The 24,421-nt window shown below is 39.4% G+C and overlaps 3 protein-coding genes across 9 annotated transcripts in view; 2 read left to right on the top strand and 1 right to left on the bottom strand.

Annotated features, from left to right (window-relative positions):
• DEK (DEK proto-oncogene) overlaps window positions 1–6,572 on the top strand; it is a 33,345-nt gene extending 26,773 nt beyond the window's left edge. For all 3 annotated transcript variants that reach the window (XM_053668241.1, XM_037158103.2, XM_037158104.2), the window contains exons 8-11: window positions 48–183; window positions 542–690; window positions 4,258–4,326; window positions 5,013–6,572. In XM_053668241.1, coding sequence (XP_053524216.1) covers window positions 48–183; window positions 542–690; window positions 4,258–4,326; window positions 5,013–5,024 — 366 coding nt within the window. In that variant the 3' untranslated portion in view covers window positions 5,025–6,572. The remainder of the gene's footprint in view (window positions 1–47; window positions 184–541; window positions 691–4,257; window positions 4,327–5,012) is intronic.
• Window positions 6,573–6,973: 401 nt separating this feature from the next.
• Window positions 6,974–24,421, bottom strand: part of KDM1B (lysine demethylase 1B) — a 53,541-nt gene continuing 36,093 nt past the window's right edge. For all 5 annotated transcript variants that reach the window (XM_037158088.2, XM_037158092.2, XM_037158089.2 and 2 more), the window contains 8 exons: window positions 23,346–23,473; window positions 22,219–22,350; window positions 21,566–21,640; window positions 16,646–16,762; window positions 15,825–15,950; window positions 14,816–14,938; window positions 12,913–13,065; window positions 6,974–8,841 (listed from right to left, as the gene is read on the bottom strand). In XM_037158088.2, coding sequence (XP_037013983.2) covers window positions 8,758–8,841; window positions 12,913–13,065; window positions 14,816–14,938; window positions 15,825–15,950; window positions 16,646–16,762; window positions 21,566–21,640; window positions 22,219–22,350; window positions 23,346–23,473 — 938 coding nt within the window. In that variant the 3' untranslated portion in view covers window positions 6,974–8,757. The remainder of the gene's footprint in view (window positions 8,842–12,912; window positions 13,066–14,815; window positions 14,939–15,824; window positions 15,951–16,645; window positions 16,763–21,565; window positions 21,641–22,218; window positions 22,351–23,345; window positions 23,474–24,421) is intronic.
• LOC119058701 (NADH dehydrogenase [ubiquinone] 1 alpha subcomplex subunit 7-like) lies at window positions 12,242–12,656 on the top strand. The gene is given in 1 exon segment (XM_037158099.2): window positions 12,242–12,656. A coding segment is annotated over 1 exon segment (339 nt). The 5' UTR covers window positions 12,242–12,310; the 3' UTR covers window positions 12,650–12,656.

Here is a 24,421-nt window from a genome sequence, read left to right as displayed (position 1 = left end):
GAGCAGTTAATCTCATCATGTATGTACTTTGTTTTCCTTTACAACAGCCACCAAAAAAGGCATCTAAAAGAGAAAAGCCTAAACAGAAAGCCACTTCTAAAAGTAAAAAATCTGTAAAGAATGCTAATGTGAAAAAGGCAGATAGCAGCACAACTAAGAAGAATCAAAACAGTTCCAAAAAAGGTATGTTAGAAATGACACATTTTCATCAACTTTAAAGATATAACATATGCTGTAACATAGTCTGTAATTGTTTAGAATATAGGTAAGCTGAGAAGAACATTGGGGGGAAAGTAGTATGCCCATTTTTTATGGTTTATAATTTATCAAAATTGACAAGTTTCAATGTATGTTTTATAGGTGTAATAATTTATAGCATTGATTTATACTTTTTAAAATCTAATACAGTACCCTTTGAGAATCTGATAAATGCTCATAGAATTTTTCCCAGTCTAACTTACTATGCTAGAAAATGCAAGAAAATTTACTAATTTACTATGCAAGAAAAAACTTTTTTCATATGTAACTATTTTACTTTTAGAAAGTGAATCTGAAGACAGTTCAGATGATGAACCTTTAATTAAAAAACTGAAGAAACCTCCTACGGATGAAGAGTTAAAGGAAACAGTAAAGAAATTATTGGCCAGTGCTAACTTGGAGGAAGTTACAATGAAGCAGATTTGCAAAAAGGTAATTGGACAGATACTTAGATCACTTTTCTTTTCTTTGAAAAATCCTTTCATCTATCCTTCAGTTTGAAGTCAGATTCTTTAATGTGTTCATTCATTGAACACATGTTTACTGAACTACCACATGCCAGGCACCCTGTTACAGGAGCTGTAATAGCTATATGAAATAAAAGTAAATCAAAGCCTCTGTTCTTTGGGGTCATTTCATAAATAGGCAGGAGAATGTATACCGTGAATAAAGTGCTATATTCCAAATTGCACGGGAAACTTCCTTTTCCTGACCTGGAAACCGTATTGTTGGTGCATCCTTAGATTATGTTAGTTTTCCAAAGCAAAATCTCAGGAACCACCTTATCGTCAGTGTCACTGTAATAAATGAAGTGTTATAGATTAGGTTCTTAGCTCGGGCTCCTGTGAAGTTCTTATACTGCTCAGGAAATGAAGTGACCTAGTCTTGAATATAATTCTATGCCCCACCTTCATATTGGTAAGATTTTAGAATCTAGTTTCTTATGGTAAAATGAAATTAAAGTTTGCAGTGTATCAAAGATGAACTATCTATACTTTTTAAAGGCATTTATTTATTATTTTTTAATTCATTCAGGACTTATTGATCCTGTACTACATATTAGGCCCTGGGACAGATGTTAGAAGTAGAGCTAGAGAAGATACTACTTCACTTTAGGGGGCTTACAGTCCAGTGGAATTGAAAGACAACTGTGTTAGTAGTTAGAGTACAATATATGAAGGTTGTGTTAGAAGAGTGGGGGAGGTACTACTGCTGCACGGTGAACAAAAAGGACCTACGTGGGACTGGGATGGAAGGGCTTGGGGAAATCTGGAAAATCACCTTGAAAGGTATCTTAGAGCATTAGCTGTTCCATTTAATTGAGGAACAGTTGACACATTCACAAAATATGACACATAATGACTCTGGGAAATAGTAATTAGTTTAATTTGGCTGAAGACTAGAGTTGGAAGTAAGTCTTCATAGAAGTTAGAGAAAATACTAGAGCTTTGCAGTTCTAAACTATACTGTGTTAGAGTGTAGTTTTCTTCCTGAAACAGGGAATTGTGAGGTTGGGTAGGTTATTGAGAGCTATTTGACAGGGGAGTGACCCAATCAGGTTTTTATTTTTTAGAGTCATCCTAGACATAGCAAGGACAGACTGATAATGAGATGAGAGACAAGCAACTCATTCCATCTCAGAGTCAGAGTTACAAGATTGCCAAGTCAGAAATCAAGAGAGCCTTATCATAGGTGGTTTCATGTGGGTATAAGGGCTTTGGTGTATTAATTATAATAGGGAACAGAACAAAAGGTGTACTTTTTGAGGAAAGATGAGTTTCATTTTAGAAATTTTGAGATGAGGTGCTTGGAACATTTAAGTGGGAGAAATTCTGAACATTAATTCTCCAAGTTCTCAAAGAAACCAAAAATGTAAACATGGCCTTTAAACAAATGAAAACATGGTTAGCCTTCCCTAGTAATGAGGAGGATAGAAATTAAAAGGGAATCTTGTTGCTTATTAGCATGACAAATGATGAGGAATTAATACTTTTCTTAGTTGGCAAGGATGTAGGGAAACATTCTCTCATGATTTTAAGATTAACAGCTTTCAGGAACAAATTAGTGTCTTAAAATTTAAATTGCTAATAACTTAATCTACCAATTCCATTCTAGGCAAATGCCCTTTAACCTAACAATTCCATCTCTTAAGTCTCTATCCTAAAGACATAGTCACTTCTGCACAAAATGACTATGGTAATCTTTGGCATGTCTAATATTGAAAAAATAAAAAAGACACTTAAATGGCCTTCAATAGGAAAGTGGTTAAACAGGTGACCACGCCCATATTTTTGCAATACTATGTAGCAGTTGAAGAGAACATGCAAAAACCTTACAGCTATTGTCAAAATTTTAAAACGGAATATTACCTCATTATGTAAATACAGAAAAACTATATTACTATTTATACATTTGTATAAAAATCATTTTTTAAGGAAGGTCTAGAATAATACACAGCAAACTGATAACTGGTTTCCTTAGAGGGAAGAGAGCGACGAGGGCAGAGTAGAGGGAGACTACTTCTGTCCCTTTGAATGGTCTTGTGAGTACATTGTTATAATTTTACAAAGGAATTATCCATAGTACAGAGAGGTCAGGTGAGAAGGACTTGAAGGGCTTATTTGGGCTTGGCAATTAGGAGATTATGGTTCACTTAAGAGCAGTTCTAATGGATGGTAAATGAATGGTGAGGAAAGTGAATGAATTAAAGCTTCTATTTGAAGCATCATTCTTTAGAAGGGAAACAGTAGTTAGATGGGGGTGGATGTAACTTGGTAAAATATTTTTTAAGAGAGAGAGTACAAGCATGTGTTAAGCTAAGGGACAGTGCTGGGAAAGAAGAAGCTGAAGATCCAGGAGAGTTAAGGGACGGCTCTCTGCAGAGGGAAAGAAAATGAGGAGTTGATGAATCCAGGTACAGATAAACTGGAGGGAAAGTTATGTCAGAAAGTTGGAGAAATGCATAATAATAGCTTCTTGGTTGAGAGATGGAATGTGTAACACTTGAGAAAATGATAATGCCATAGACAGCAATTTCTAGGGAGGCTTTGATGTTGAATATTACAGACTTAAAATGGGATCAGTTTTTTCAAAATTGTTAAATTTTTCCACAGCAATCAACCACAGCAAAGTTGGTAGTTAGACCAGTTGAGGTTTGGAGTTTTGTACAGAATGAACAAGGGGCAAACAATTAGTAAAGTAAATGATTCACTATATTTGTAGGGGTTGGCAAACTACAGCTTGTGGGCCAAAGCCATCATCTTAATGGTTTTTGTGTTGTAACACAGCCATACCCGTTCATTTAAGTATTGTCTATGGCAGCTTTCATGCTGTGGTGGCATAATTGATGTGACAGAAAATGTGACATTTGGAAAAGCCAAAGCCATGTACTGTTCTGGTCCTTCAGAGAAACATGTGCTGACTTTGAACTATATATTCACAGGAATGAAGTTGACAGGATGCATATGGAGTCAGGACTAGAAGTTACTGAGAAGTAAAGCAGCAAGTATCAAGTTGATACAAGAGGGAAATTTGGAGTAAGATTTTAGGAGTAGAGCACTCCTGAGTCCTCTCAAAGATTTAGCTTTGGGGAGGGATTGAGCAGTGAGTGAAGTGTGAAGTACACCACAGTTCAAGTTGAATTATAAGTAGTTGGCTGATACAACAGAAGAAAGTAAGAGTATCTCTAAAAAATACTTGACAGATAATCTGCCAGTAGAAAGAATTCAGTCCACTTAGTTAAGATCTCTTCTAGCTGTTTTTCTCACCCATGTTGTTCATTCAACTGATAGTCCCAGTTTAAAACAGTGAGAATGTTTGCATGCTGGTTTATTTCCTGCTCTACATACAGTATTACTAAAACTACTTATTTGCAATGGAATTCTGTGTGAGTACTGTTAGAATATACATGCAGCTTTTGTATATAACGTACATTTCTTTTTTTTAATCCAAAATAGAGCATTGTTGAATTTTTAACATTGTTTTTCCTTTTCACTACAGGTATATGAAAATTATCCTGCTTATGATTTAACTGAAAGAAAAGGTTTCATAAAAACAACTGTGAAAGAGGTAAATACATCCATCATTTCTAAAAGTTTCTAACTTCAATAATTTTGGACATGAGACAAAAATATATATTAAATATTGCATATTTTTCAAAATGTATGACTAGCCCTGGCCAGGTAGCTAGCTCAGTCGGGTAGAGTGTTCTGATTCGCCAAGGTTGTGGGTTCCATCGCTGGTCAGGGTACATACAAGAATCAACCAATGAATGTACAGGAAAATGAGACAACCAATCAATCTCTATTCTTCCCTCTCCCCCTTCCCTCCCATCCTCCTCCCAGTCCTCTAAAATCAGTAAATTTTAAAAATGATTAAAAATACATGACTAAATATCACATCTCATCCTCAAATTTCCTCAAAATAGATGGGGAAAGGTGTTTGTTTCCATTCCCATATTAGAGCTTAGAAATAAAGCCTGCACTGTAGTGACAGAACCTCAGGTGAAGAAGAGATGCGGGCTCAGTCTACTGGGCATGTCAGAGGCATTCACACCACTACTTGGGCACATGTTTCTGTCCACAAGTCAAAAGCAGGAGAAAAATCAACACAGCTCTAGTTTATGTTGATCTCAACTGATTTCCCAAGGTCACAATAGTAAAATAAAGTTTAAAAACGAAAAAAAGGTTTTATGACTTGTGTACCTAATACTGTATGCTGGGGTATGGGAAAATAATGTTTCTCTTTCATTACAGCTAATTTCTTGAGATAGAGGACAGAGATGACTTGTTCCATGGACATTAAAGATCTGATTTTATACCATTATACCAGCAAAGAGAATGTATTTCCTTTTATAAATCCTTGCAAGCATTGTGTTGATAGAATTTTCTGATGGTTTTTTTTTTTTGTCTTGAGTCTTACGTAAATTTGAGTTTGCCATTTTAAATTGCATTTCTGTGCAGTTTTTAGTTTAAAATTTTGCATGGTAGTTATTGTTCCTGCTTTTATAGTTGTATTTTGTACATTTTGGGTTTCTTTATATAAGGTTCATAGATTCTTGAACTGTTGTAGTTTTCAGTGCAGTTAATATTAGCTTGTTTAGGACATACTTTTAATTCAAGTAGAACAGAAACTATTACAACTGGCATTTATACATGCAGAGACCAGTGCAGTATTTAGTGTATGAAGTATTTTGAATACAACACATCTGTCAGTGTAAAAATTCAGTGGCAGTGTATTCATCATATAAAGAATATACAACTTTGGCTGTCCAGATACTTAATTGGAAGTTCTTCCTGCATGTATATATATGTCAGTTTGTCAGCATGAGAAAAGCAACAGATGTTATTTTTATATTTTCAAAAACAAATTTGTTGTATATAAATTTTTTAAAAATTTCTTTTGTGCAGATCAATTTTTAAACACAACTAGGTATGTATCTTTACAGTTATAAATTGTGATATGTCAGTGTTCAGCCAGATGGTATCACGGAGCAGTAAAAGTCAGAATTCAGAGAAGAAAACACTTGAAGGAACAGATAATTCTCTGCTTTGCCTGAAAAGTGTCATCAGTTTGTAGTTTTAGTGTCGACTCTGCAACAGTGTCTGTGGACATATTTTATATTAAGGACAGCCCAAAATCAGAACTTCAGACATTTGGAAAAGAGTGGGATTAAGTACAAGACCATGAGGCTCATTATATATGACTGATTTTTATTAACTGCTTTTGCCTATATAAAATGCTGGTATTCACAGGAAACCTGGACCTTTATAATTATGATAAAAAGTACCCAGTGTTAATGCCAGAAGATAATGTGTAGGCAGTAGTGGGTATCTCTGACAAAGTATTTCTCAAAAGTGATAATAGACTTGTTTTTAACATCAAAGAAATTTAATGTATTTGTGGAATTAAGAGCTGTAGGTTTTTTGGCTAATCAGGATTCTATGTGATCGCCAAGTGGACCGCCCCTGAATGAAACTAATTTGTTTTTTAAATTGTCTTACTTGGTTTATTAAGTAATCTTTGAATTTTAAAATAAAACATGCTGCTTAAGAGAGAATTAGGTCTTTGATAAACCAGTTGAGTGTTTAAAATAAAAATATCTTTGCATCATAGAACAGAAATAGTAAAAATATGTTGACTGTTAATAGGTATTTTCACAGTTTTGACTTGTTCCTTGATAAAGTTGTTAAAACATTAAAAAAGGTACACTTCATACAAATGAGTGGAATAAACTTAAATGAGACCTAAGGATTTGCCTTTGATTTTAAATATTTAATTCTTATAAACTTTGTCAATAAAAATAATAAACAACACTTTTGTCTCTTGCATTTCATGTCTTAACTGCTGTTTTTATAGCATTTCCCCTCTACAGGATTTCAGAACATGGGTTTTTAAATGTATTTAGCCCCATAGCTTATACAGAGCATTTTTCAGTGATAACTGACCACTTTCACTATTCCTGAATAAATACACTACAAAGAAATCGCCTAGGAAAACTAGAAGTGATTCACAAAAGTTGACCAAGGTTAACAATTATTTACTTTATGAATGTGTACTTGAAAGGAGATAAACAGTAATGCCTAAAGGTCTAAAGAGGGTTTGGAGGTGAATGCATTGAGTTGGTGGGGGTGAAAGTTCATGATGAAGATACTGTTTAGTAATACTACAATGCAGACTGTATTTGCAAAACAAATCTAATTTTTATTAAGTAGTTTTACACAAGTAGCTGTTCACAATCTGTAGTTAAAACATTGTATATTCACAGCTGCAATTTTAATTACAAAATCTTCAGAACAATGAAAAACATTCAAAGAAACTCAAGAATGTAAAAGAAAAGTACCGTGGTTCCTTAAACAAAACGTCAGCTGTAGACACTTGAGGTGAGAAATGAGGATTTTTTTTTAAACACACATCTACCATACTTATTAAGTAGGTTTTTCCTTTGTAACACAAGTTTAAGTGCCCAAAGACTAAAGTAATAATTTACTAGGAACCATTTCAAACATACAGTATTTTGCATCTATCACTTAACACATACTATTCTTTAAATGTTTTAATATGCAACACTTTAAAGCGGAATACTTCCCAAGTAGTACCAACAAGTCTGTCTCATCAGATAACTCAAATATCAACATTTCCCTGTGTTAACTCTGAAACTAATATACTATATTTTTCTTTCATTTGTATCATACTTTGATGGAGAGGGAAGTATATCTCAAGTTCACCACACATTCTTTGCATATGATACTCTGTATTTATAAGTTGACTTTAAATTTTAAAAATACCTAATATTTTGAAGTGGCTTTAACCCTTTTTTGAGTCCTTTTTTTAAGCAGACCAATACAACTCAAAAAATTATTCAAAGACTTCAAAACAAAAGCACTTACATTATCCATGTTTTTACCCATAAACTGAAATTTCTTGGCAAGATAAGCATCCGAAGACCCTGAAACCAGTGTCTGTTTTAAATATTTTTTTGGTCATGAGTGAAAACATCGGCCATGTTCTCAAGCTTTTACAATATGGCTTATAAAATATAATTACCAATAGATCACAGTTTTCCAGTGGACCTGCCTATGGAATATTGAAACATAATACTGTGAAAACTATTCCTATAGCTGAGTCAGTTATTTTAGAGGTTCTCATTAAATTATTCTGACAAGGTGTTTTTGCTAGTAGTTGCCAAAATTAAGGCTATTTAAAGTGTGCCATCAGCCCAAAGTTGGCTCAAGGAAAAATAGCCCTTATAGTTTACGTCTAAACTATGAAGACCAGACTTGACCCATTTTCAATGGTACAAACTTGTACTGTTTAAGAATTGAAAATTTTGCTTTTGCCAATGAGTACACAGATCTAAAATGTTTTGTCACAAAAGATACCTGAATTTAAATTTCTTTTGAATACCCAATAGAAAGTATAATATAAAATAGTCTAGAAGCTTCATTTATTTTTGCCTGAAGAGTTTGTGCTCTATCCAAAAAGGAAAGATTTCTATCTAAATTTTAAGTAAAAGCTCAACATTGGAGCTATATAAAAACCTTAAGGCTCATTGGCAAAGACAGTGATAAACTGTCAGAAGAAAATACATGGCTATATCTGTTTTTCTAAGTGATTTCTGCTTAATTGGCTTGGTTTCTTAATGTGTGAAAACTGACTAGCCAAACAAAAAGTCAATTTTAAAGAATTTCCTACCATTGAAGAATCATATCCCAGGTCTTAGTTTAAGGTTATATTCTGTCTTACTCTGAAGTCCAGATTTAGCACTAGTTAGACTTATGGAAAATGCAATTAAATATAAGTGCTTACTTAGAAAATGATTTTTAGGGCTAATGCTTTCAGTGTGGTAACATGGGTTTACATTATCAGACCACCTTGGAAACATTTCAATTTTGTTATCCAAAGAGGGTTTTGTTGTTTGATTTTACGAAAGTGAGGTTTATGTGTTTCAAACTTTCCCACTTGGAATACCAAGGAAAGCTGGGTCCAGGCAAATTCTATTTAAAATGCTGCAATCTTGCTTGCTTCTCGAACACCGCTCAAATATGCCCCTGTAACAGTTTGTGGGAAATGTCTGTTCGTTGCCTGTAAAAAATAATTGCATAATATGAGACTGTGTATAAGGAATTCAGGTGATAGGAAAGATAATATAAACTTACCCTTTCTCTGATTGTCCTCATGAAGACTACTGCCCCTATGTGCTCATGTTAACAGTACTCACCCATCTTAGCCCTTGACCTTTTCTGGTTATCTTCCATGATTTGCCAAATGCATTCATTCTATAATTTATTCAGCACTCCTGTAAACTACTGTTTGGCACTCATAAGATACTTAAAAATGCCAGAATTTAAGTATCTGGAATTACAATGACTAAGTCATAGGGCCTCTCCTCAGACAAGTAGTCTAGCCGTTCAATCAGCAATAAATGAAACAAGCACAAAAAGTGAATCACAGTTCATCTGCAACGTGTTTTGCTAGATGGGAGGAACAAAAGGATAGAGCTGAGGTACTCAAAGGACAGACTAGTGCAGCCGGAAGCGAAAAGTCAAAAGGTTGGGGGCCATCAGTGGGCCACCCTCACTTTCAAGAGGTGAGAGTGGGAACAGGCACATCCAGAAAGACGGGAAAGTAGGACTGGGATGCAACTGTGGGAAAGAGGAGCTGGAATGGAGTGAACGGGTCATAGAAAATGGAGAAGGAACAAAGTTCCAGGTGAACTGCTTTCAGTTCTGTGTCACCTAAAATGATGGCTGGGGTGGAAGGGAGGTAAGGTGGATTCTGGATAGGACAAAAACTTCAATAAGCAAATCAGGTCTGCAGGAATACAATTATAGTAGGAGGACAGAGAGACACTGATAGAAACCACAAAGAAGTGGGTTTTATAAGAAAGTAACAACTAGCAAAGCAGAAGGTTCTACACTCTTCCCGTGACCTAGGGCACAGTAGCCTGATACAGCCATCTGTTGGAAGCAGTTGACGGCTGTTGCCTGGCATGCAGCCATCATGCTCTGTTCCTACCAAGCTGGCTCTTCATAGGCCAAAGAGTAATCAAAGATTGCTGGGTTTTCATTATTTCCTTTCTAAAAGATTTGAGTTATTTTTAGAAAGAGGGGAAAAGAGAGAGAGAGAAACATCTATGTGTAATCGGTGGTCTTGCATGACCCCAACCAGGGATCTGGCCTGCAACCCAGGCATGGGCCCCACCTGGGACTTAAAACAGGCCACCTTTCGGTCCACAGGCCAGCACTCAAACCACTGAGGCACACCACACCCAGGGTGCTGCATTTTCAATATTGTCTTTTATGATCATTTAAAAATTAAGAGAAAGAAGTAAAAACATTAACTCTTTAGAGAAAGCTAGGAGACCCTGGTAATCCCAAACTATAATGTACACATTATGAAATGAAAGACTGCTGAGAATTCACTTTACCCTGCTACATTTGGGGAGTAGGGCAGGACAGGGTGATAACAAGCCAATTCACCTCAAAGAATCCTTAAAAAGATCTCAGTGACTGGGACATCAGGAACCATGAAGGCAGAGACTGGGCCCTGGTGAAAATGCAATTAAAGACTAAAGAGCCTTTGGGTCCCTCACTAGGTTCCCCACTCCCACCCACTACACCCCCCCATGGGATCTGAGGGAGAGAGTATGCGTAGGGGCCAAACAAAATGGGGATTAATTAACATCTTCATAAATAAGAAAGGCTTTTGGCTTCCGCAATGCCAGGAACTGAGCTTTCGCCACACACGACAGAAACTACATGTTCCCACAGAAAAGAGCTATAGATACTGACTGGAGGATTCAACCACCGGTTGGTGAGCTTACCAGAGCTTTCGGTTGGCTTTTTAAAAATGACTCACTCAAAAAAATTAAAAATAAAAACATGTAACTCAAATCTGAGCAGTCAAGGACTGGTTATTTGGACATGTAAGATGCACAGGCTTAAGGAGATAGGAACTCTGAGGAGTCATGCAAGAAACAATTACAAAGCAAGAAGAGGAAGCTGCCAAAAAGAGAAACTGAGAATGAAGTGCTCATAAAGTAAACGCCAAAATTTTAAGTCAGTGTAAAGTTTGGAAAATCTTCCCACCACAAAACTAGAATAAAAAGGTGAATAATAGTAAAGAAAATAAAGTTAGATAATGTAAGAATTCCAATATATGTAATAGGTGATCAGAAATAAAAAAATAAAAAGTAAAATCTAGGTCTGAAGGACACAGTTTCTAGAGGTAAGAAATAAAAAAAATGGTATAGAAAGGATTGGAAATCAAAACAGCAGAACAATTCTCAACAGAAGCAAACTAAGAAAGGCGACCTTGCACCCATTCAGATGGCTGTTATCGAAAACAGTGTTGCTGAGAATGTGCAGAAATTTTCATCTTGTGCCCTGTTGGTGGAAATGGAAACCAGTTGCTAAGGAAAACAGTGTAGTAGCTCCTTGAAAATTTAAAAACAGTGTGAGTATATGATCCGGCAAGGTCTCTGCTGGGTAAATACCCCAAAGAAGTAAAAGGTTCTTGAAGAGAGAACTGCACACCCATGTCCACAGCAGCATTGTTCACAACAGCCAAAAGGTGGAAGCAACTCAAAATGTGATGTATACCTATAATGGAATATTACTTAGTCCTAAAAAGGAAGGGCATTCTGACACATGCTACAATATTGATGAGACTTGAGGACATTACACTAAGTGAAGTAAGCCAGTCACAAAAGGACAAACACGGAATGATTCCACTTACACAAAGATGTACCTAGAAAAATCCAGAGACAGAAAGTGGTGGCTGCCAGTGGACAGGGGCAGAGGAGGGTTGTTTAATGGGGACAGAGTTTCGGTTTTGCAGGATAAAAAAGTCCTGAAGAAGGACAGTGGTAGTGGCTGTACAACAACGTGAATGTATTTCATATTACTTAACTGTATTAGTTAAGATGGTAAGTTTTGTTATGTGTAGTTTATCACAATTAAAAAAAGAGAAATCTGCCCTGGCTGGTGTAGCTCAGTGGATTGAGCGCAGGCTGTGAACCAAAGGGTCGCGGTTCGATTCCCAGGCAGGGCACATGCCTGGGTTGCAGGCAGGGTCCCCAGTGGGTGCCATGTGAGAGGCAACCACACATTGATGTTTCTGCCCCTCTCTTTCTCCTTCCCTTCCCCTCTCTCTAAAAAATGAAGAAATAAAAATTTTAAAAGGCTTAAAAAAAAAAAAAAGGAATCTAAAAAATAAAACTCCCAATCCCAGAAAGGTAAGGAGATGTTCCCAGCAGGAGCGCTCCGCAGCGTCCGAGAGATGCACCAGTGCAGACAGGAGCAGAGGGACAGGACACCAGAAAGCTGTGTGAGAGTGGACGGACACCCTGGCGCAACGGTGAGCAACCTTTACCTAGTCGCATCACGGAAACACTGACACCAGCCTCGCTGTGAAAACACTATGTCACCAAGAGACTAAATGGGCTACATCTTTAACCTAAAAGGAAGTCAGTAGATAATGTTTAACTTGTTAAATCAGAAGACAATATAAATATTTTAAAAATGAAGTAGTCCTTCAGGACAGATGGAAGATGGCATCTGCTACTCGATTCATCCACAGGCTACGGAACTGGGCCTCCGGGCGAGACTCGCAGGTGAAGCTGCAGCTGCATTACCAGAGCACCAAGCGCTCTCTGCCTCCTCCCGGACTCCCTGTGGGCCCCAGCCACAAGCTCACCAACAATTAATAGTGCACTTGTGATGGCCACTGGGAAGCCATGCCGCCCTCTGTCATCATGTCCTCACAGAAGGCCCTGGAGCCAGGCAAGCCAGCAGGGAGCTCAGCTGTGGCAGCCACTGAGAAGAAGGCAGTGATACCAGCTTCTGCCCTACAGAGGTGGGAGCTGTCCCAAGACCAGCCTTACCTGTGACACTGCCCTGGACCCCTCCCAGGAGAATGTGACCTAACTTATGACAATATATCATGCTCTCCAGGTAAAAAAAAAAAAGTAAATTTCAGAAGAAACATCAGAGTTAAAAATGGTTGTGGGAGCTTGAGGAAGATATTGAGAGAACATCTGTTGTCAAAAGATTTGAAAGTATTTGACACTGTTTTAAAACTCTGGACATACCACTTCAATTAAAGGAAAGCAATCAAAACAAAAATACTTGGGTTCAGAATCCTGATACACACCTCACCAGCAAAGAAGATGGTTCCTTGTATTTCTTCAGCAATGATATCATAGGCTTCACCGCTCCCACCTGTCTTCACAAAACTGTATGCCATCTGGATCCAGGGGTCTGTGCTCCACCGAGTGACAAAATACTTCGTGGGATCTGGGACTTCCTATGTCAAGTTCAAGGAATCATAAAACAGGATCAAGAAGGGACTTAGATATCATGCAATCCCAAGTATAAATATGCAGTCCTCGCTTCCACTAGAAATCCTCATAGCATTCTGAAATCGCCATTCTCGGCATGTTCCTCTGACCCCCTCATGACTCCACCCTGTATCTGCGCATCTTTCTCCACCTCCTGCCCCAGCTCTGCAACCTCCCTTGAGGCGAGACACGTCTCCTCACTTTCCAGTTTACCCTTCTGCTGGCACACATTCCCGCCACCCCTATGGGGCCATCGCCACCAGCTAAGAGTTGGAGCTTTCCACCTCCCAGAGCCCAGCCTGTGCCGAGAATGGAGGGAAAGGACCTCTGGGCCACAGGAGGGAAGGGAAGGCTGGAGTTCTTGGACCTCAAGGTGAAATTCTCAACAGGCTCCTCCAGAAAATAGATATCTAAAGATATGTTTCACTCCCTAAATTTCAAATCCTTTGGTAGCCTAGTCTCTGACAAGCACACCATGAAAATTATTTCTGAAGAAAGAAAGAGCTACGTCTTCAGTTCTAAATAACTAATTTGAAAACAAATTTTAGGACAAAAACCCAAAACTAGGGACTACAGTGAGATATAATTACATCACACAAAATAAGCAATGCCCGTGGATGCCTTTCTCTATGTAACTTTTGAGTTATTTTACTTCTTTCAACTTCTGTTCCTTTATTTGAAGAAGATACAAGCCATGCCACTTATAATTCTGCAGAGACTGTGACATTTAGTAAATTGGCAAATAAAAAGTACCTTGAGCTCCTTGGAGAAAATACAGAAAAGAGACTGGCTGCTATGTGAAGTACAAGAAAATTCTGGACAATGTCTCTTTAAAAGGAAATTTGTCACCAAAGCCTGCCAGGCTTTAGATAAATACAGAGTCTGTGGGAAATTGTGTACATCCTTAGGAAAGAAAAGGGGGTATGCATGATCTAAGGAAAAAGGGAAGGACCATGACAGTGTAAAAGGAGGGATAAGGTACTGGTATGGGCTACATTAGTGTCCCCCCGAAAATCCATATGTTGAAGCCCTAATCCTCACTACTTTATAATGTGACTGTTTGAGAAAGAGCCTTTAATGAGGTAATCAAGTTAAAATGGGGTTGTTAGGGTGGGCCTTAATCCAGTATGACTGGTATCTTTATAAGAAAAGGAGATGAGGCCCTGGCTGGTGTGGCTCAGTGGATTGAGTGCCAGCCTGCAAACCAAAGGGTCACCAGTTTGATTCTCAGTCAGGGCACATGCCTGGGTTGCAGGTCAGGCCCCAGGTAGCAGGTATGCGAGAGGTAACCACGTATTGACAACCCCCCACCTCCGTCCCTTCCCCTCTCTCTAAAAATAAGGGAAAGAGATTGAGAGATGAGGACACAGACAACATAGAGGGGCGACCATGTGAGGACACAGCCAGAAGGCAGCCATCTGTAAGCCAAGGAGAGAGGCCTCAAAGAACTTAAACCTGCCAACACCTTGATCTTAGACTTACAGCTTCCAGAATGGTCAGAAAATAAACTTCCATGTTTAAACCAGCCAGGCTGTTGTATTTTTGTTATAGCAGCCCTAGCAAACTAATCCAGGAACTTAGGTGGACAGTTAGATATTGAAAGAAAGAATAATGTAGCCTACTGCCTTGATTCTTTTCACTCTTGGTAATGACAGCTTGCTTTGGGCCCCACCCCACTTTGAAGAGCACACCAAGGCCGGCGTGTCCTCCACTCACCTGCTCCTTGAACAGCTCCCGGAGTGTGGTCATGCACTGCTGCAGCACCTGCTTGTCCTCCAGGTTCCTCAGGGCGGCCACCGCCTCCCCAGCAATCACCGACATCAACACACTGTGTTGTTTCTGGACGCACACAGGGAAAAGCTGTTTACACTTCTTGCTTTGGTACAAAAAGTCTCTAAATGCATGGTTCCAAAGAGATGACCTCAATCTCACAAATTAAATTTCATTATTTCCTATTGTCCCCTACCCTTTCAATCACCAATCCATTTTCCTCATACTCATTATTCATCTGTACATTTTTTTATTGTTGAAAGAACTCAGGAATCAGTGTAAATACTAAATTCAGAGTTTCCTTGGCTTTTCCCTTGTAAGAAAACTTCTTTCAGAAGAAATGTAATAAGGCTGAGAAGGGAAGTCTATGGATGAAATAATGGAAAGAACTTTCTCAAATGGTAAAGAAATTTTGCTCTAGGTTCCCATGCGAAACTTTTAAATATGTTTCTTGGAAAGGAGACCAAAAAAGAAACAACTGGGATTCTTTTGCATGATGTCAGCACTACCACGGCTTTCAAGTGGCAGGTATGCCCACCACTCTTCATTCCCCACCAATCACATCTACCAACACTGAGATGTGCCCTCCCTGGGCCAATCACATCCCATCCTTCATAGCATCGCTGAGGACCCTTGGAGAGTACTCTTCAGGAACCCCTGATTGCTGTGCTGCTGTGGATGCTTCCTGAGAGGAATTCCCTTATCAGCCTGAAAGTTCCCATAAGTGACTAATGTATTTCTCAGGGAGCAATATTAGTACTTTGAGAAAGTATGGCAGATAATGGAGCTCCTATGCTATAGGACAATGTCCTAGTCCCTGTATCCTCCTAGAATATAAACATATACCTAGAGTGTCCACAATGTCCCTTCGTTTCTGAGCTTGACATGTAAAAAATTACATCAAATTTTAAACTGCAATAAGGAAGTTCAAACCACATTTCACCAATGACTTTACCTGGGGATCCATGTCATAGAATACAGCAAAAAGCCCTCGCTTGCTGGCACTAGGAGGAACATGCCCGAAAAAGTCCGCCCCTTGAACTTTATTGTCCCAAAATCTATAAGGAAATTGCAAGGCAATCTGGAAAGTAAGCAAGAGAAAGATGGCTCAGAATTTCTTGAATCAAAAGTAGAGCAATCTCCAAGTAGTAATCTACAGCTCTTAACTAAAACTGTTTTTAAAAGGCAAAAAAAAAAACAAAAAAAAACCAACCCACCAAACCCCTCACTACTCCCGTTCCATTTTCCCATCTCCTTTCTTCTCTCCAGGAGCATCTGAACTTTTACGTCCCTCAGTCCCACACTCCCACCAACAACCCTAGGCTAACCTGAAAACACAAAGCATCCCTGAGATACAGTATTTCAAGCTTATGTCCCTAAGATAAATTCTGACTCCTCACAGGTCCGCCAGTACCTACTGCAGCACTGGCGGAGTCTGCTGAAAGGGATATTAAACGCAGAGGAAGTAAAACATTCTCTCATTGGGACCAACTAGTAGAGGTAGAGATAGAAAGCAGAAAAGAATTGTTTAATATACCAAGTTCAAATTCTGAATAAGATTTATCTTCCTAAAGTTTAAATTTTAGCCAGCTCTCTTCTTTATGTTTTCATAGTATCATTTTGTATTCTTCAGAGACAATTATTCAAATGAAAAGGAAATCTTCAAATTTTATTTGGATTCATAAGTTGCCCACTACTTCTCAGTACCAGGAGCGAAGGAACTCCTGTCATCTGACATCGATCTCTGTAGTTCTGGGGCTTAAGTAGTCTAGTCACCTTTTCAATGATGCCTGCACCTAAGCTGTTGATGGCCTTCATCTTCTTGTCTGACAGTGGTGGACTGAACTGAATGGCCCCTTTCTGCAGCAAGGCCAGGGGTACAGTGACCAATACCTGTGGGAAATAATTAACAGTTAACACGCAAGCAGCAACTGAACCTAATACCACAACAACTCAGTGCGTGCATTTCCAGGACAATCTCAGTGAAGAACATTGCTCCCTACTGCCAGTCAGGGCACGGTCAACATCCTGTGCTGTTTTCTTCCTAAGAACAAGGGCGGCCCGTGTACAGCTGTGCAGATTGTTTGCTGCACGAGGGTGCCTTGCAGGGCAGAAGCAGCTTCCACAGGAGGAATTTACAAAGGTCTTGATGATTTACAATAATCCAAGATTAAGAAGAGTTAACAGGTCCCAATCCTGAAAAGCAGTGCTATAAGAAGAATGTTCCTAAATATGGAGTCAGGAAAACTAGACTTGTTTATTCCTGACACCTTATAATGTGTGGCCAAGGTAATACCTGCCCTAGTAACCTCAAAGGATTGGGGTAATGCTTAAAACAAAAACCCTTACAATATACATCAATCTGCTTCATAAATGGTAAAGCACACCACAAGCACTAGGAATTATTACAATTGCTTTAAAGGAGGAAGTAATGTACTGCAGGGTCCAAATGGCTTACAAATCCATTCAGTTAACAGATGAAGTCACAGATGCTAACAAAGCCTTCAAGGATGACTCTTGAAAATCACATCCAAAAACCAGGTCATCAAAGAAACCTGCCATCTCTTGATACCATCAGGAAATTCCTGCCTCCAGAACCATGTTACCATTGCCACAATCAGGAGCCACTACTATTGCTACCAGAATAATGCCACTTTATAGAACAACCTTCACCAGCAAAATGGGTTCCTCATGCCCTGAGTCTTGACTCCCTTGCAATTAATCAATCTCTCCTGTCCCTACTGAAGAACCCAACACCTTGACCATTATGCTTATCAGCAGATGCAGCAGAAATGAAGTAAAAGGCAGACTATACCTTCCAAATCATGCAAGTGCATCTGAGTGACTAACCTGTTTCTTACTGAGAGCCTCAGCTGCAAAGGAGTCTGGGAAGGGGTGTGCATTTGTGTGTGCACATGCTTACTTTCTGTCATCTACAATACTATAACAGGAAGATGGGAGTGGAATGAAGCTGAATGACAAATACCAAATCTACCATGGCCTTCATCAGAGATTTAGTGTATTTGGCTTGAACCCCAAACTCCATGATCACAGGAAGTTCAGAGTTCTTCCTGGGATTTTGTCATTGTTTACTGCCACAAGAAAATTAGAAAATTTAAAAACAAAAACATGTACTCTGTCCTCAATCTCATTATAGAAAACTACCATGCAGGGCTTCCAGCCAAGATGGAAGGGTAGGCAGATACTCTTTGCTTCCTTGTAAAACCAAAAGAAGGACAACAACTAATTTAAAAACAAAAAACCACCAGAAAATCAAACTGTGTAGGAAGTCCAACAACCAAGGAGTTAAAGAAATATTCATCCAGACTGGTAGGAGGGGCAGAGATGGGCAGCCAAGGCAGAGAGAAGGCATGACAAGGCAGCAGCTTGTGGACCAAGCAAGTCCCACGTTCATGTGTGGATAAACTGGGAGGATAACTGGGGAGCGAGACAGACCAGACAACCCAGGGTTTCAGCGCAGGTCAATAAAGCCCCAAAACATCTGGCTGTAAAATTCTGTGGGGGTTGTGGAAGCAGGAGAAACTTGCAGTCTCATAGGAGAGTCCACTGGAAAGACCCACAGAGTCCTAGAATGTACACAAACCCACCCAACCAGGAATCAGCACTAGGGCAGCACCTGAAAGGGCACGATGCACTTCTAGGTAGCGGGGGAAGGGACTAAAGCAGGGCGGAAGCCCAGTAAGTGGCACTGTTCCCTCTCTGACCCCCTCCGCACATAGAGCTTCACAACACACTGACATGGGTTGCCCTGCCTGGGGAATACCTGAGGCTCCACCCCTTACTACAGGCTCATGAAGACCAAAAAAAAAAAAAAAGGCTCAAATGAAAGAACAGACCAAAGCTCCAGAAAAAACTAACCAATGAGAAGGTAGCCAACTTATCAGATGCAGAGTTCAGAGCACTGGTAATCAGGATGCTCACAGAAATGATTGAGTATGGATGCAAAATAAAGATAAAAATGAAGGCTATACAAAGTAAATAAAGAAAAATATATAGATAACCAACAGTGAAGGGAAGGAAATGGACTCAAATCAACAATCTGGAGCAAAAGGAAGAAATAAACCTGCAACCAGAATAGAATGAAGAAAGAAGAATTCAAAATGAGGAGAGGGTTAGGAAACTCTGGAACAGCTTGAAATGTTCCAACACCTGAATCATAGGCATGCCAGAAGACAAACAGCAAGAAACTGAACACTTATTTGAAAAATTAATGAAGTAAAACTTCCCCCATCTGGCAAAGGAAATAGACATGGGAGTCCAGGAAGCTCAGAGAGTTCCACAGAAGTTGGACCCAAGGAGGAACACATCAAGGCACATCATAATTACATTACCCAAGATTAAAGACAAGGAGAGAATCTTAAAAGCAGCAAGAGAAAAGGAGACAGTTACCTGCAAAGAAGTTCCCATTAGACCCTCAGCTGATTTCTCAAAAGAAACCTTTCAGACAAGAAGGGGCTGGAAAGAAGTATTCAAAGTCATGAAAGGCAAGGAACTACATCCAAGATTGCTCTATCCAGCAAAGCTACCATTTAGAATGGAAAGGCAGATAAACTGCTTCCCAGATAAGGTCCAGTTTAAGCAGTCCATCATCACTGAGCCCTTATTATATAAAATGTTAAAGGGACTTATCTAAGAAAAAAAAGACCAAAACTATGAACAGTAAAATGACAATTAAATTTACAACTACCGACAACTGAACCTAAAAAACTAAAACAAAAACTAAGCAAACAACTAGAACAGGAACAGAACCACAGAAATGGAGATCACATGGAGGATTATCAATGGGTAGGTGGGAGAATGGGGGAAAAGGTACAGCGAATAAGCATAAATGGTAGGTACAACATAGACGAGGATCTTTAGAATAGAATAGGAAATGAAGAAGCCAAAGAACTTACATGTATGAGCCATGGATATGAACTAAGGGGAGAGATGGTGGATGGAGGGGGGTGCAGGGTGGAGGCAAATAAAGGGGAGAAAAAAATGGGACAACTGTAATAGCATAATCAATAAGATATACTTAAAAAAAGACAACAGCTACCATGTAACAAAAAAAAATTACTGTCTTGGATATATAGATAAAAACCACATGAATATAAGATCTAGAGATTTTTCTTAACAACAAAAACAGTTTCAAAACCAACAGCCACAAGATATAAACATTCTGGTAAAGAACTAAAGGTACATCTCTGCGGAAGCAATGTAAATTGAATTACATTTTGTTAAATGTTTATCTTTCACCATAAACCAGGGAAACTTCCAATTCAAACTGTGTGATGTGTGCTGACAACCATAAAAACAAAAATATCTGCTTTCACCATTCAGAGCTAACTTTGAAACGCAGAGCTCTGCTCTGAAATCTCTGGAGAGCCAGAATACAAAGGAAGGAGTAAGCGTGCCGGTTCAGGGTCAGCAGAGGGTGACCCAGCAGGGTGAGTCTAACGAGCATGTTATCCCTATGCCAAAAGGCCAAGTTATAAAATATCAGAGCTTGAGCCATTCACTGACTTGCAATTTTAAAAAGAAGGACTAAAAGTTTTTTTCCAGTAGGAAGATCTCTAGAGGTTAGCCTCATTCTTATCTTGGGGCTCATGGCCAAGGACACTGTTGCCCAGTGGTTCTCCACTCCGGCTGCATGCTGTAATCTCTTGGAGAGCATTTCAAACACAACCAGACCAATTCAGAAAAAATCCCTGTGGGGTTTTGCAGCCTTTCTTTTAAAGCACCTTCTGGGTGATTCTAATGTGCAACCAGAACTGAGAACCACTATTAGTCCCCAGTCTATAGGACCACTAAGAACTACCCAGCTAGTTAAACCCAAGACTAACACGAGGACCCATCCTCTGGACTCATGCACTATACCGCGTCTTTCCATATGACATGCAATCCTTTATTTCTGTTTGAATATCAAGGACTGTGAAATACTTTAAGATCAATGAGAAGTATAAAACATGGCTAGCCTAGGAACTAGTGATAGTTTGTCAATTATACTTTTTGGTAATTATTTTAGACATTATAACTAAATTTAAATAAACTATGGGGTTTACTAATCCCCTCCTCCCCAAGTAAGCACCTTTACTGTACATTACAGAAATCTCTGTATGATTTCCCATTTTATGTACATCACAGTACCTTTCACTGTCCAGCTACTAAAGTGGTTTATAAAAATTCAAATAATATAAAAGTACTTCTGCAGTTTCAAAATGAAAACATAGCGCTTTCTTGATATGGAATTGGTTCCATGGAAAAACAAACAACAACAACACAAATACCAGTTTGGAGCACTCAATTAAAGTAAAATGGCTCTTTCTTTAATGCAGAACTTCTCAGAGCCTTAATATGCTCCTATTTAACCCGAAAAGTAGACTGTAGTATACAACACTTTTCAAACTTATGTAGCCAAAGAATTTATTTTCTTGTTCAATTCTCAGGACTAATGTAGCATAGAACTCACTTTAAGAATCCTATTCAGATTTCCATCTGCCATGAATCTATATAGTGTTATATTAGTTTAATTGGATTTGCACAAATACCACACATACTAAGTGGACATACATAACTCTTCAGAAATCAAACAAGGTGTTCCAGAAAAATCCCAAAGGCCAACTTCCTGGTGGAAAAGGCTCTTTTCCCTGATTTCCAGGCCCCTGAAGCACCCAGTGAAATTCTAGGACTCACCTTTTGTGCTGTGTACCCTGTTCCATCTGCTGTGGTAACTTGTACTTCATCTCCAGAATAATCAATACCCTGTACCTGCTCAAGAAAAACAACTATAAAAAACATGATGGGACCGTATGATCTTAGACCCTCTCTGCAATTCTATATGTCAGTTTACATCCCTAAGGCTACAGAAAATCATTTCCTGGCATTCAGAGTTCAAAACAACAGTTACAGCCTATTTCAAGGAACTACTACTCAGCCATTAAAATTTATAAGTACTATGTCAAAATATGAAAAACATTTATAACATAGTGTAAAGTGCAATATAGAAAATCGCCTCTATGGTTACAATAGTGTACAAAACAAAAGCATGGGGACAAAAATATGAAGGGAAAATTTTGAAGTGAAAATAACTACTTTGGGTCAGGGATGTTGTAAACAACTTCAACATTTTAATATTAATGAAAGTGCATCTGTGCCACTACTGTTTCCAAACATCAGCTGCTACGTAACTGATATGGGTCATGCTACAACCACATCATAAAAATACCTGGAGGCATCGGCTGACCATCACAGCAAGTACCTGTCTCTTTTGTAAACCATATGCCCCAAACTGCACATTCTCTTAAAACCAAGGCCAAACCAGAGCCTGCTACTGCTGTCATACTCACTGGAGATTTGAGCCGAATGTCTAGTCCTTCAGCCAGCTTTTCAATGATGACAGAATAGCCGGGAGTGAGGAGAGTGTGGTCACCAGCAAATTGAGCAAAGAATTCATTGTGGTCCCAGGAGCGAGCAGACACCTGGAAAACAATGGGAGAGTTGGGGACAGATGAGTTGTTCCCACCTCTTGAGTCTGCACCTAAGGGACAAGAAAGGACCCCAATGTGGGAAAAAGCCACCTGAGGCCAGAGGGCAGGGCTTCCATGAACAGGGCAAAACATAATGGAAGGAGGAGACACACAGACCAACCCGGGTGGAGTCCACCGCTGAGCAAGGAAACTAACTGCTCGACAACACACAAGAAAGCTTGTTTTAGAACAAAAGGTAGGTATGATTTGGTTGTGAATACCACTCCTTAATAAAAATAAAAGGCATGTTATATATCAACAACCCTAGAGAAGGAGAATTCCATGAAGTAAAACTGCATTTGATGAACTCCATATAAAAACATGCCAACTACAGGTCTTCAGCATGGAAAAGTCCACAGAGGTTGAAATGCAGCATGATTCTGGAAAGCAATGCCATTCTGTGAAGAATCAAAGGAACACGGAGAGTTCCAAAAGGGGACAATTCAGTCAGGGGCCTCTATTCAAAATATGGACTATTTAAGGATCAAAACCATAGTTGGTTAAATAGGTTAAGGAAGTTTAAATATATCTTAGCAAGATAAACAGACCGTAACTGCAAGGATACTCTCTTTTGGTGAACAGTGTTTTCAGGCCCTGCAGGGTTCCGGAGAACGACCTCCAGGACCTCCCTGAAGTGGAAGAAGGCTCAGGGCTCTGGACCCCTCCCCAGCTCAGCTCAACAGCGATCCTGGAACATGGAGCTTCTTCACAGGCATCACCGGAAAAGAGGTTTCTCTTGTTTTTTTTTAACAAAAAGATCATTTTTTTCAAAACCACCACGGGGTTAATATGTTCTGAAATCGTGGTTTTCAAACTTTTCAGCAGCAGAACCATTGTTTCCTGTTTATCCAAACCAGCCCAAGTTCAGTGTTGAGATTATATAAAACACACACAGACACACAAAAACACAAGCATTTCGAAGCACATTTCACAAAACCTAATCACACCTGGTGGAGGTTGCTGCCACAGGCATATTCCAGGTTACTGAGGTGGAACTGAAGCACCTGTTCTTCCAGTTCGCTGAAGTGGATGCCAGATTCCTTAATAAAAGCTTTGTAGATTTCCTCTATCTTTTCTGTAATGGGAATGGATCAAAGCAGAAAAAAACAGCCTTAGCAGTATTCTTTAATTCCTTATCTTTTGCTTTCAACCTCCTTCAACCCGCAAAACCCCAAACTTACAGACTTTCCTAAGCCAACTAAGGGAAAAAATATCTTAATAATGTTGACTTCTCTCAGGAAGTAAAAGCTTATCTTAACTGAAGACAAAGCTATGTAGCTTCTGTATCTTCACCCATGTTTCATTTCAGTGTGGTTGAGAAGTGCTTTCTTTTGCTCAAAACACAGGAAAGCACCCCCTGCACATGTAAAGACAGACACACCGAGAGAGAATTCCCATTCCTTTCCGGCCATCACCTTAAAGTCCAGTTTTTATAACACTTTACTTCAACAGGGAGATCTGTGATACACTGGCCACTGGGTTTATTCCATCCCCCACGAGAATATTCAATTATGGACTACCATCACGTCAGCCCTCTGCCTCAGTACCTTTAATTACTGGTTCTCTGTTGCCTGTGTAATAAACCCCACCCACAGCCAGATCGTGCCAGCACGTTTTTAGCCTTTCCAAACACAGCAACACCACCTGCCGACTCCCCGGCTCTGCTGGTGAACACCAGCCCCACCGGGCCTGCAACTGCCCCCTGCACTGAAGGCCCAGCCCACCTGCTCCCAGCACAGCAGCACCTGGACCCCACACGCCTCAGCAATCACCGCTGGTTATCGACCCCAGCACTCATCTCCCACTCCTGCGCTGTGACGCCATCCTGGTTACCCTTAGACTCCGTTGGAGGGCGTGGGGGGAGCTCCCAACTGACACTTTATAGGAACCTTCGTCCGGGTCACTTTATAAAATTCCCGGGGAACACAACCATCCAATGCATACACTGCAGACACAAAGCTTCTACAAAGTACTGTGAACTCGCTTCGCTAGCAACAGAGCTGCGTGTCAGCTAACTTTTGTT

This window comes from Artibeus jamaicensis, unplaced genomic scaffold, assembly GCF_021234435.1.
Source record: "Artibeus jamaicensis isolate MK-2021 breed Jamaican fruit bat unplaced genomic scaffold, CSHL_Jam_final contig_482, whole genome shotgun sequence".
Classification (NCBI taxonomy): Eukaryota; Metazoa; Chordata; class Mammalia; order Chiroptera; family Phyllostomidae; genus Artibeus; species Artibeus jamaicensis.
Note: the sequence above shows the minus strand (reverse complement) of the source record. Positions and strands in the feature narration are given on the sequence as shown.